This window comes from Cucurbita moschata, unplaced genomic scaffold (genome assembly GCF_002738365.1).
Source record: "Cucurbita moschata cultivar Rifu unplaced genomic scaffold, Cmos_1.0 Cmo_Scf00038, whole genome shotgun sequence".
NCBI classification, from domain to species: domain Eukaryota; kingdom Viridiplantae; phylum Streptophyta; class Magnoliopsida; order Cucurbitales; family Cucurbitaceae; genus Cucurbita; species Cucurbita moschata.
In genome coordinates, this window is record NW_019268554.1 from 1,997,992 (window position 1) to 2,010,215 (window position 12,224).

Here is a 12,224-nt window from a genome sequence, read left to right on the forward strand (position 1 = left end):
GGGGGGGGGGGGGGGGGGGGGGGGCTATATTATTGTAGATAGAGGGGAAAAAATTACGATTGAGTGTGAAATCACAGACAGAAGTATCATCAAAATGCTCAAAAGTGGGAGGATGTAAAGAACAAGAAACCGATGGAGAAGAAAAGTAAGAAAAAGAGTAGTAGTCGATTGAAGCGCAAGAGGTTGGTAGAATGACTAAAAGCAATAGGATATTTTAACAGGCCTTTCTTCTTTCCCAAATCAATTGTTTGCTGGGCGGGTCGCAAGATGTGGCTTTTTCCTTCCTTGCTATTTGTTCGGGGTTGTCTCTTCTTCCTCTTCCTTCCTTTTGTTAAGTAGGTCCCACTCCGTCCCAAGCTTCTGATGAAGATAGCATTCAAGGTCCAATGACAAAGATCGAATGAGGGAAAGATTGAATGAGGGAAGGATTGATTCACAAGTCTAGCTGCACTAGACCGGTATCGATTCATCTATAGTTGGTAGCAAAAACTCTTCCTTCTTCTTATCTTTCTTCTTCCATGTTTTCCTTCTTTGACATTCTAGCTTTTTCTATTTTCTTTGTTTGCAAAAGAACGCTTTTGTACGCTCTTATTAATATTAAGCCAAATTAGTCCTTTTTTTTTCCTGCAGCCTAGTAAGTAGTGATAGACTCATTCTAAGTGGTAGTAGCATATGAGATAGTGGAACTAGTAGTCTCAGTCTTTGTTCAAGTTCAAGGTACGCTTGGCTCCTTGTTACATTGCCTTTTTCTATCCTTATGGTCTGAAACATCAAGCCTCATCGCCTTCTCTTTGATAATAAGGGAGAAAAGGTTTTAATGCACCTAGGACGTCTAAGTGCCCATTTTTTTTAGGGGAGTCGGTCTGTGTGGTAGAGGGCGAACAAAGGATAGCGTGCTCGTGTTGGAAGCGAGCAAGCGGGTGAACGAATCACCAACCAAATGGACCACTTGGTAAGTAGGAATGTCTCTTCATCTTCATAGCTAGGATGCTTCGAGTTTCTGGCCTTGGAAACCGGAATGGAATCTCGTGACCTGAGTGTAGGGCGAATCCACTAGCATGTCCCGGCAAAATCTTACCTGATTCTTGAAATAGGGCTTGCCAAAAAATGAAGGAATCCGAAAAGATGGTTACCGAAAACACCACAGAAGATGATATCCGCCGGTATTCATAAACCTCCCATGAACAACATGAAGGGTGTTTGAAGGAAGGTAGGTGAGATGTCCAATTGAGATCTGTCAACAAAGTGAGGTCATCGACTGTGGATGTTCAAAGGGAGATCACCGACAATTGCTGCTTATATGGTTGGAGATGAAAGCTTGAAGGAGGTGCCAACACAAGCATTGTGAAGAGGCAGTTGAGGAATTAGAGGGGAACGAGCATGGAAAAAAATGAAAATAAAAGACCACTCATGCCTCAAGGAGGCCGACATCGGCAGAGGGTTCAAGTGTGGTTGATGATGAAGTTCTGCTACAAGTTTCATGAAGATGAGCTCGTGGGTGGTCGTGTGAATTGTCAGAAAAAAGAACCTAAAAGAAAGTGGGGCTGCAGACTGCTCAATGGGCTGAATTTAGGAAAAATGATGGGTCTGTTTATTCGAGATTGGATTTTGGGTTGAGCTATTTTATATGTAAAACCCAGAACCTGACCTGGTTTGCCATCTTATCCTTGTGATGTTTTTTTTGTTTATACCAGATTGGCTTTTGTGCTGCAAAGATCTGATGATTTTGACATCTTCTATTTCCTTCATTATCGATGCCATTTACCAGTCATCATTGACGATGCTGGTTGATGCACCTTTCATGCTCAATCCCAGCTTGGCTCTATATTTTGCACGGATAAGTCTAAAAAAAATCTAGAGGATTTTAGACTAAAGATCCCTAAAAATTTATCTGTACCTCATTTTGGTTTTGTTTCCACACCTTGAGGACAAGGTGTATTTTAGGGGAGGGTAATAGTAATAATGAACTTTAGAAGGTGTAAATAAGGAGATAGAATAAGGAGATAAAATATACAATGAATTGGTGTAAATTATAATTCGACAGATAGAAAGACTTTTTCCATAGCCTTCAATGAGTATTCTTGTGGAAGTCGAGCTCTGATTCACGAGATTGGTCGGAACTCCACCCATTCCCTCTTTGTCACATGGAATTCTCTATAGTTGTTAGCCTCCTCCTTCAACACCCTTTACAAAAGAGTGTTTTTCCTCTGGATAGAATAATCGAAGAATAAGAATGGGTTTTTTTGTCGAAGTCAACCGGCTTGATAATAATGGGGGTCAACATTGCCTCTTGATCTTGTTCCATTCCATCTGGGGCGCGATCGGATAGGACAAGTGGAAAGAAATAAAGAAAGGTTTTTTTTTTTTTTTTTTTTGATGAAACTGTTTCGACCAATTCGAAGTTTGGGATTGAGTTTAATTCATTGGATCTTCAGCTACCCGAAAGGAGTTTTATAATTTTATTTTTGTATCTCTTAACTAATTGGAGAAATATTTTGGTACACTTCTTGGTATTTTCTTATAAGTTTGATACCTAGTTGTCTCTTTGTTATATTATTCATAATTCAGTAGAAAGCATATTTCAGTATAAGTTTGCTGCTCTATACTGGACACAACACCATCAATATTTGATCTTTTGTGCAGTTACTTGAAATGTTGATGAACAATGTTGGAGAAACGATACATAAGCAGGTGATTGATTCAGGGGTTCTCCCAAGTCTTGTGAAGATAGTGAAGAAAAAGGTGTAAATTTATTCTATTTTACTCTCATTGAATACTTGTCCGGTAATTTTTCTTTAGAAGCATGGGTACAAACATGGTTATGGTCCTTATAGATATAGCGGCATGTCATTTCATACAGAATTAGGACATAAATACAACAATAAAAAATATATCTATTAAATGTATTTGAATATTTTGTAATACAACAATTCACATTAGATATTGATTTTGTTGTATAATCTGCAAGGCAATATAAAAGAAGTGATGTAATTTCCAATTATGTAAGTAGAGGATGCAAAAGAAATCCAAATCCAAATAAAAAAAATTTCTTAACAATTCAATGTCTGAATCGAAAAGCACCCTTCGTTTATTCTTTTTATTTTGTATTTTTAAAATACATAGGGAAGAAGGGGAGAAAAGAGAAGAAGGGAAAAGAGACAATGGGAGGGTGAAGTAAGAAAAGAGAAGATAAGAAAGCCCGGCTTCTTATCGATAAAAGAAAAGAAAAATAGACCGTCACTTCATAATGATTGCCTTGGTAACAATTATCCCAAACCAAGGGCACCCCTGGGGACGGAACAAACACAAACAACGTTTTTTCAAAAAGAAAAACGAACTTAATACTCTAATATAAGCGTCTAAGTGTGGTCAGAGTCCATGTAACCGACATTTGGGTGGTAGCGCTTCATAGCTTTTCTAGTGGTATTTTTATTTCTTCTTTGCAATTTCCTGATTTTTATATTTTTGCAGTCTAACTTACCAGTGCGAGAGAGAATATTTCTCCTCCTCGATGCGACACAGACAGCTCTGGGTGGTGCTTCTGGAAAGTTCCCTCAGTATTATCAAGCATATTACGATTTGGTGGTAAGAAATTGCCCTCTTATTTGCTATATACCTCTTTGATTAGAAGTTATGTCTTTTGAAGCAATCTAATCATGTCAAGAGAATGAAATCCTTGAAGTTGGGCAATGTTTATAGTTCCAAGGAATGGAAGAAAATCATGAGTAGATCAGAATAATATGTTTGATTCTAATTGGATGGATGCACGTTGTTAGTTTCATACAAAATTTATAATTGATATAGCTTGATGCTTGTTGAATAATAATAGTCCTTATAGGTTTATGAGTAAAAGATATTTTGGTTGCTTATAATCTTCAACTTCGTAGATTGAGTATTAGATTTCATTCCCACACATTATTATTTATTACACTAATAAAGCAAAAACGAAAGGTATTCTTCATAATTAAAGAAACAATATAGCTTAGCCGGTCACCTGAAGAGTTCCGTTGAAAAATCCTTGGTACTTCATGAAAGAAATATTAGGTACTCCGAACATATGACCTACGTCTTGCGAATAAATACAGTAATTATTGAATATCTGGATACTTCGATTAAAGTCTTCATTTGTTTCTCAGAGTGCAGGAGTCCAGTTTCCTCAAAGGCCTCCTGCTACTCCATCAGATAATGCTACCCAGCAGCATACGAATAATCTACAAAATGGAGTAATAAGATTATCTGAGCAGGAGGATGCTGCTAGTGTGGAACCTCAGACGTTACCAGAATCTAGGTATATTTTTTTCAGCTCATTCTGCTGCACATTTCAGTCTTGTTAACAACTTCTTTCCTTCTTTTTTGTTGGGGGGCGGGGGGACAAAACTTTAAGGTGTTATACGAGATCCTACATCGGTTGGAGAGGAGAACGAAACACCCTTTATAAGGGTGTGGAAACCTCTCCCTAGCAGACGCGTGAGGGGAAGCCCGAAAGGGAAAGCCCAAAGAGGATAATATCTGCTAGTGGTGTGCTTGGGCCATTACAAATGGTATCAAAGCCAGACATCGGGTGATGTGCCAGTGAGGAGGTTGTTCCCCGAAGAGGGGTAGACACGAGGTGGTGTGCTAGTAAGGACGTTGGGCACAGAAGGGGGGTGGATTTGGTGGGGGTCCCACATCGATTGGAGAAAGGAACGAGTGCCCGCGAGGACGCTGGACCCTGAAGGGGGTGGATTGTGAGATCCCACATCGGTTGGGGAGAAGAACAAAACACCCTTTATAAGGGTGTGGAAACTTCTCCCTAGAAGACGCATTTTAAAAACCTTGAGGGCAAACCCGAAAGGGAAAGCCCAAAGAGGACAATATCTGCTTGGGCCGTTACATGTTAAGTCCTAGAAACCTATACTTGAACCATTTATAAAATTATAGTATCCTTGTTCATAACCATAATTAAAGGATAAGCCAAGCTATTCTATATTAACTGGTCATCCTCATTTGTCCTCAGAGCACGTGCATTTGTTTCTAGGTGTCGAGCCTTTTCTTCACATTAGTTTTCATATCTGAATTTGATCCGGTGCTATTTTCCATACCATTGGAGTGATGAGATAGTAGCAAGTGGGCCGAAGGTTACGAGTGGCAACAGATTATGGTCATGCTGTTGGTGTCGAGCCTTTTCTTCACATTAGTTTTCATATCTGAATTTGATCCGGTGCTATTTTCCATACCATTGGAGTGATGAGATAGTAGCAAGTGGGCCGAAGGTTACGAGTGGCAACAGATTATGGTCATGCTGTTGGTGTCGAGCCTTTTCTTCACATTAGTTTTCATATCTGAATTTGATCCGGTGCTATTTTCCATACCATTGGAGTGATGAGATAGTAGCAAGTGGGCCGAAGGTTACGAGTGGCAACAGATTATGGTCATGCTGTTGGTGTCGAGCCTTTTCTTCACATTAGTTTTCATATCTGAATTTGATCCGGTGCTATTTTCCATACCATTGGAGTGATGAGATAGTAGCAAGTGGGCCGAAGGTTACGAGTGGCAACAGATTATGGTCATGCTGTTGGTGTCGAGCCTTTTCTTCACATTAGTTTTCATATCTGAATTTGATCCGGTGCTATTTTCCATACCATTGGAGTGATGAGATAGTAGCAAGTGGGCCGAAGGTTACGAGTGGCAACAGATTATGGTCATGCTGTTGGTGTCGAGCCTTTTCTTCACATTAGTTTTCATATCTGAATTTGATCCGGTGCTATTTTCCATACCATTGGAGTGATGAGATAGTAGCAAGTGGGCCGAAGGTTACGAGTGGCAACAGATTATGGTCATGCTGTTGGTGTCGAGCCTTTTCTTCACATTAGTTTTCATATCTGAATTTGATCCGGTGCTATTTTCCATACCATTGGAGTGATGAGATAGTAGCAAGTGGGCCGAAGGTTACGAGTGGCAACAGATTATGGTCATGCTGTTGGTGTCGAGCCTTTTCTTCACATTAGTTTTCATATCTGAATTTGATCCGGTGCTATTTTCCATACCATTGGAGTGATGAGATAGTAGCAAGTGGGCCGAAGGTTACGAGTGGCAACAGATTATGGTCATGCTGTTGGTGTCGAGCCTTTTCTTCACATTAGTTTTCATATCTGAATTTGATCCGGTGCTATTTTCCATACCATTGGAGTGATGAGATAGTAGCAAGTGGGCCGAAGGTTACGAGTGGCAACAGATTATGGTCATGCTGTTGGTGTCGAGCCTTTTCTTCACATTAGTTTTCATATCTGAATTTGATCCGGTGCTATTTTCCATACCATTGGAGTGATGAGATAGTAGCAAGTGGGCCGAAGGTTACGAGTGGCAACAGATTATGGTCATGCTGTTGGTGTCGAGCCTTTTCTTCACATTAGTTTTCATATCTGAATTTGATCCGGTGCTATTTTCCATACCATTGGAGTGATGAGATAGTAGCAAGTGGGCCGAAGGTTACGAGTGGCAACAGATTATGGTCATGCTGTTGACATGACGGCTAAATTAATATAAACATAGTATAGAAAACCTTTTTGTTTGAAGTAGTAAATTTCAAATAAACTTATCTCGTACAAACAAAAGAACACATAGAATGCTGCTGGGTATGCAAGAACACATAGAAACCAGTTGGTATGCAAATGCTCTGAAGAATAGTAGTGGATAAGGTTTTATTCTTGTTTTGGATACATTTTAGAAATCTAGCATAATTTAACTTTGAGTAAAATCATTGCTTATCCTGCCTGCTCTTTACTCGGTTATTACGCAGAATGCTCTTATCATAGTTAAAGTTTTTTTCCCCCCTCCTTTTGTGCAGTATAATCGAAAAGGCGAGCAATGCATTAGAAATTCTCAAGGAAGTTCTTGATGCCGTTGATCCTCAGCGTCCTGAGGTACGTTCCTTTGCCAGTTTGACTCTCTAAATAGGCATGGGTTCCGCTTGCTGCAAGAGGAAATGAGTCGGAAAAGAAACATATGAATGTGTGGGTAGTAGAGGCTTATCTTAAGTTGTCAATAGTATTTCCTTTGTCCGATAAGGATACCTTTTTTTGACGTGTCGAATTTTAACGCTTAGAAATACTTCAAAATTTTCATGTCTTTGATTTTTTGCAAGTATTTTCTTTAAATTATTCACTCCAATCTCATCATTACCCGTAAGAATAATATCATCAATATATACCATTAAAACAACCATCTTCTCAATTTTCAGTATGTCTATAGAAAATGGTATGATTTGCTTGACTTTGAAGAAAATCATAGCTTGTAATTGCGTTCCCAGAAACGTTCAATTGATGTTTTCATTAAAAAAATTGAAGTATTCAGAGAGTTCTAATTGAATGCTAAACAAAAATGACAATTCCGTGTCACATATACAAGTAGAGATTTGAGATAATCATGCAATACCACACCTATTGAAATAAACGCCTGTCTGATGAGTTAAGTTATTTGGTTATTTTTGGGCCTCTAGCATGCATCTTTAACCTCAGCTACTTTCCAGGGGGCAAGAGATGAGTTTACACTTGATCTAGTAGAACAGTGTTCGTTTCAGAAGCAGAAACTAATGCATCTTGTCTTGTCTTCTCGGTATGGTTCCATCTTCTCATGTTTTTTTGACATCGCATTACTTCGGTTTATTATCATGACATTTAGTTTTTTACTTCTACAAAAAGAGACTTGGTTACTACAACATGAATGGTCATTTTTCCTGATTCATTGGAATACGTTGCTACATTCTTTCAATTGTCTGTCCTTGAACTCTCTGATATACAACTCTGTTGTTTCGAATTCTCGGTTCTTTTCGTATATTGTGGTTGAAATGCTCGTTAACTTGCTATAGCTATCCACTATGATAATATTGTCGGTAGATAGCACTTATATATACTTTCACTTCTCTCCATGAAAGCCCGACTTATGAAAAAAAAGTGCTACGTACTCGGTTACTGGCAAATGTCATCAAACTATATAGCTCTGTTGGTCTATCGTTGAGATTCCCGCTTATTTTCATGTGTTTCAGGGATGAGAAGATTGTCTGTCGTGCCATTGAATTGAACGAGAAGCTCCAAAAGGTCCTTGAAAGACACGACGCCCTTCTCTCGGGTCAGTTTATGTCCACTCATAATCAGTTCAACGGCGAAGAAGTCGGTAGGTTGAGAGCAAATCATTATAACCAAGATGAAGGAGAAGATGAAGAGGCCGAACAACTTTTCCGAAGGTAATACATATCTTCCAATGCATTTTTTTTGTGTTTTATTAGATCATTCCAGTCTAGTATGGTGTCATATAAGTAGAAACAAACTAAGTAGCAAGTTATACGAACAACAACAGGCTGCGAAAAGGAAAAGCTTGTATAAGGCCCGAAGACGAAAACGGTTCTTCAGAGCGACCGTCATTGGGTTCATTAGGATTATCAATTCCAGTGGAACGTGCAAACCGTCCAATCATTCGACCAATCGACGAGAAGGTGTCGACTACATCAGATATGCAGCAGGGTCAGGGCGTTGTAATACCACCACCACCAGTAAAACATGCAGAAAGGGAGAAGTTCTTCAAGGATAAAAAGACGGGTGGTGGAGTTAATGAGCACATGAGAGGCCTATCTTTACATAGTCGTAATGCCAGCAGCTCTCGCAGTGGAAGCATAGATTTGAGCGAGTCCTGAAGAAATGGTGTGAACAAGAAAGGTAGGGTTTGTTTGAGAGTGTGGTATTTAATTTATTTTCACTTCAACTCATTATTTGTAAAGTTGAGCGTTTGTATGAGTTTGATGTTATTTTCACTTCCATATTTGAGCATATTGTAATTTGGTCTTCAATTTTTAAAACTAGCTATTATATAGGCTTTATATTTTTCAAATTTACTTTTTTTTTTTTAAAAAATTCTTGAAATTCATTTATAATTTATTACATTAAATGTTATAATCGTTAGACTAACACGACTTTTTACAATGTTATGATATTGTCTACTTTGAGCATAAGCTCTCATGATTTTGGGGCTTTCCCAAAATACTTCGTAACAATGGAGAGAGTATTCTTTATAGCCAATATGAGACTTTAAGCTATTAATAAATTAAATATATTTGATTTTTGAAATATGACAGCTATAATTCATTCTTCAATTCCATTAAAATTAAAACATATTATTTTAATAATTTTAAATAGTAAAAATAAACCAACAACCACATTTGACTTTGACGCTGCACAAAGTTTATCATGAAAGGCAAGAGAGGATAGTTTAAATAAATGTTTATTTAGTGTAAATAATTTTTGAAAGAAGCATAGCACGAATCTTTTTTTTTCCAAGTTTTAAAATTTTTAATTAGAAAAAAAAAAAAATTCAATCTTGATTAGACAAAAGGATTCTCAAATATTTTGAACAAGATTATATACGGGAATAACAATGTTATTAAAATTTTATATAAATAAGGTATTTTCAATAATTTTATTACATTATTTAACTTAACATAATTAAGTGTGGTCAAATATTTTATTCTTATTAAATTAGATTACTAAAATAATTTTATATCTCAAGATTTAAAATTTTAATTTTATTTTGTAATAAATTTTAATAATTATCATCAAATAAATAATTTTAATAAAATTATATAAACTTTAGCATAATTTATATTTAAAAAATTAAATGAGGTAAATTATATTAAATGAGATATACTTTTATATTGTTATAATAGTTTATTAATAAAATAAAAAAAATTATATAGGTATATAATAATAATTAATTACCATAGAAGACCTATTTTGAATCAATTAATTGTATTTTTTAACCTAAGCATTTCATTGATAAAAGAGAATAGAATTATAAAAGTAAGAGAATCGATACTAACATAGAAAGTTGAAAAAAAAAAAAAAAAATCATATTTAGAAAAAGAACAAATAGGATAAAAGAAAAAGAAAAAAAGTAAGTACAAAATTAAAAATATTCCAGAAAAATAAATAAATTAAACAAAAAAAAGGAAAGATTTTAATCACTGTAACAATCTATATTAGATGGTGGAAAATTTGAGATGATAAATTAAATTCCATCTCGTTTTTTTGATCTCAAATCTTATACTAACATTTAACAAACTCCTAAAAAATGTGACAACTACAGCATTAACGAGAATACTCACTTTTTTTTTATTCTATCATTTTGGTGAGTAAAATTAAGGGTGTACTCTGAACTCGACAGTCGGAATCAATCCAATCCAAATTATAAAGATTGGATTGGGTTGAGTTAACATCTTAAGCCAGGTCGAGTTAGTTTTCTAAAACTGAAAATATTTGATCCGTGTCTTAGTTGGTTGGACAAATTAAAAGTATTTTTTTAAGTATAATTTTGAAAATAAGGATTAAGGTTGGAAAGGTGTTAATTGAACCAAAAATTAAGATAATTTAGTTTTAGTTGATATTAAGAGTGATTGTTTATTTTTTTTGCATTCTAATCCATCTTGCCTTGCTGTCAATGCCGATCTAAGTATATAAATGAAAATGGCGTTTCATCCTAATCCGATGAATGTATACATACATATATATATATATATATCAATCCAACTCAACCAACAATCATTCTCATTTTATTAATCCTTTCTCCGTTTCTCTCCCCATAGCAGCTAATGGCGTTTTTCCCCTTCATCCGGAGAGCCGTCTCTGCCAAACTCCTCTCTCAATCCCACTGCTCTGTTTCCAAGTCCCTTCTTCATCGTTTTTCCCCTGCTTCTTCTCCACACTCCTTTCATTCGCGGGGAGAATTGGCCTCCTACATGCGTGCAGCTATGTTCACGGATCCCAATAAGCCGCTTACCATTGAGGAATTCAACATGCCCCGTCCCAAAGCTGGAGAAGTCCTCATCAAAGTCAAGGGTTTGCCCTTCTTTTTAATCCCTTTTCTTCTTACTCTCTCTAATTCTGCGTTTCTGCGACTTTGGAATCCTGATGCAGTTCTTCGTCAATTCTGATTTATAATAACCATTACGTTTCCACATGCAGCTTGTGGAGTTTGCCATTCTGATCTGCACGTTATGAAAGGCGAGCTTCCCTTCCCTAGCCCTTGTGTAGTTGGACATGAGATCACTGGTGAAGTTGTTGAGCATGGACCGCTCACAGACAGTAAGACCATAGAAAGGTTGTATTATCTTAACATTTTCTTATCACAATTATTATTCAGAATGCAATTTTGTATGAATGATGAAATATTTCAAGCTCTTGTTCATTGCTGATAATTTAAGATTGTTAAGCAAGCTTTTGTTTATCTGCAATAAATGAGGGACATACCGGTTTATTGGTTACATTTTCTTGCTTTTGCAGACTTCCAATTGGAGCTCATGTTGTCGGAGCATTCATCATGCCTTGTGGAAACTGTTCCTGCTGTTCAAAGGTTAGTACCTTTGTCATGCTCCTGCTGCTCTTCAGTCTATTGTAACCCTTTAATCCCAATTCTTGAGTTTTGAAATGCCTACTGATCATGTCTATGCTTAAACGTATGGAGAACTAATTTGATCAGTTTGATTACTGAATTGGGGAAGGGCCATGATGATTTATGTGAAGATTTCTTTGCTTATAACCGGGCCAAGGGAACACTTTATGATGGTGAAACTCGGCTGTTCCTTCGCAGGGATGGTAATATATGTTATCATTATTTAACTTATCTAAAATTATACTTTTGTCAATGTTGTTTTAGCTGAAACTTTTCAGATGCCTTCTTGTCATATTTCTAAAATTATACTTTTGTATGGGTTTAATGACTTCTTGTCATATTTCTCCTTTTGGCACTCTTTTATGTTGTTTAGTTATTTCCTTCCCAAGTCTACTCTTTTTAGTCTTTGGAAGCTTGTATTTCTATTCTCTTTTCATTTGTCTCTGAAATCTTGTTTCTGGTTCAACATAATAATAATAATAATTTTCGGGGTGATTTATGCAAATTTTTCCTGTGGGATCCCATATCAGTTGGGGAGGAGAATGAAGTATCCTTTATGATAAAGGTGTGCAAAACTCTCCCTAGCAGACGCGTTTTAAAAACCTTGAGGGGAAGTCCGATAGGGAAAGCCCAAAGAGGGCAATATCTGCTAGCGGTGGGCTTAGGTCGTTACAAATGGTATCAGAGGCAGACACCGAGCGATGTGCCAGCGAGAAGGCTGAGCCCTGAAGGGGGGTGACACGAGGCGGTGTGCCAACAAGGACGATGGTCCTTAAAGGGGGTGTATTGGGGGGGGGGGGGGGGGGCCC

The 12,224-nt window shown here is 37.0% G+C and overlaps 2 protein-coding genes across 7 annotated transcripts in view; both read left to right on the forward strand.

The window, feature by feature from the left end:
- LOC111432500 (TOM1-like protein 5) overlaps positions 1 to 8,854 on the forward strand; it is a 13,543-nt gene extending 4,689 nt beyond the window's left edge. For all 6 annotated transcript variants that reach the window (XM_023069413.1, XM_023069411.1, XM_023069410.1 and 3 more), the window contains 7 exons: positions 2,644 to 2,742; positions 3,472 to 3,585; positions 4,137 to 4,288; positions 6,827 to 6,902; positions 7,508 to 7,593; positions 8,024 to 8,221; positions 8,335 to 8,854. In XM_023069413.1, coding sequence (XP_022925181.1) covers positions 2,644 to 2,742; positions 3,472 to 3,585; positions 4,137 to 4,288; positions 6,827 to 6,902; positions 7,508 to 7,593; positions 8,024 to 8,221; positions 8,335 to 8,668 — 1,059 coding nt within the window. In that variant the 3' untranslated portion in view covers positions 8,669 to 8,854. The remainder of the gene's footprint in view (positions 1 to 2,643; positions 2,743 to 3,471; positions 3,586 to 4,136; positions 4,289 to 6,826; positions 6,903 to 7,507; positions 7,594 to 8,023; positions 8,222 to 8,334) is intronic.
- A 1,683-nt stretch (positions 8,855 to 10,537) lies between these two features.
- Positions 10,538 to 12,224, forward strand: part of LOC111432503 (alcohol dehydrogenase) — a 5,876-nt gene continuing 4,189 nt past the window's right edge. The window contains exons 1-4 of the mRNA XM_023069420.1: positions 10,538 to 10,862; positions 10,989 to 11,124; positions 11,307 to 11,376; positions 11,525 to 11,618. Coding sequence (XP_022925188.1) covers positions 10,616 to 10,862; positions 10,989 to 11,124; positions 11,307 to 11,376; positions 11,525 to 11,618 — 547 coding nt within the window. The 5' untranslated portion in view covers positions 10,538 to 10,615. The remainder of the gene's footprint in view (positions 10,863 to 10,988; positions 11,125 to 11,306; positions 11,377 to 11,524; positions 11,619 to 12,224) is intronic.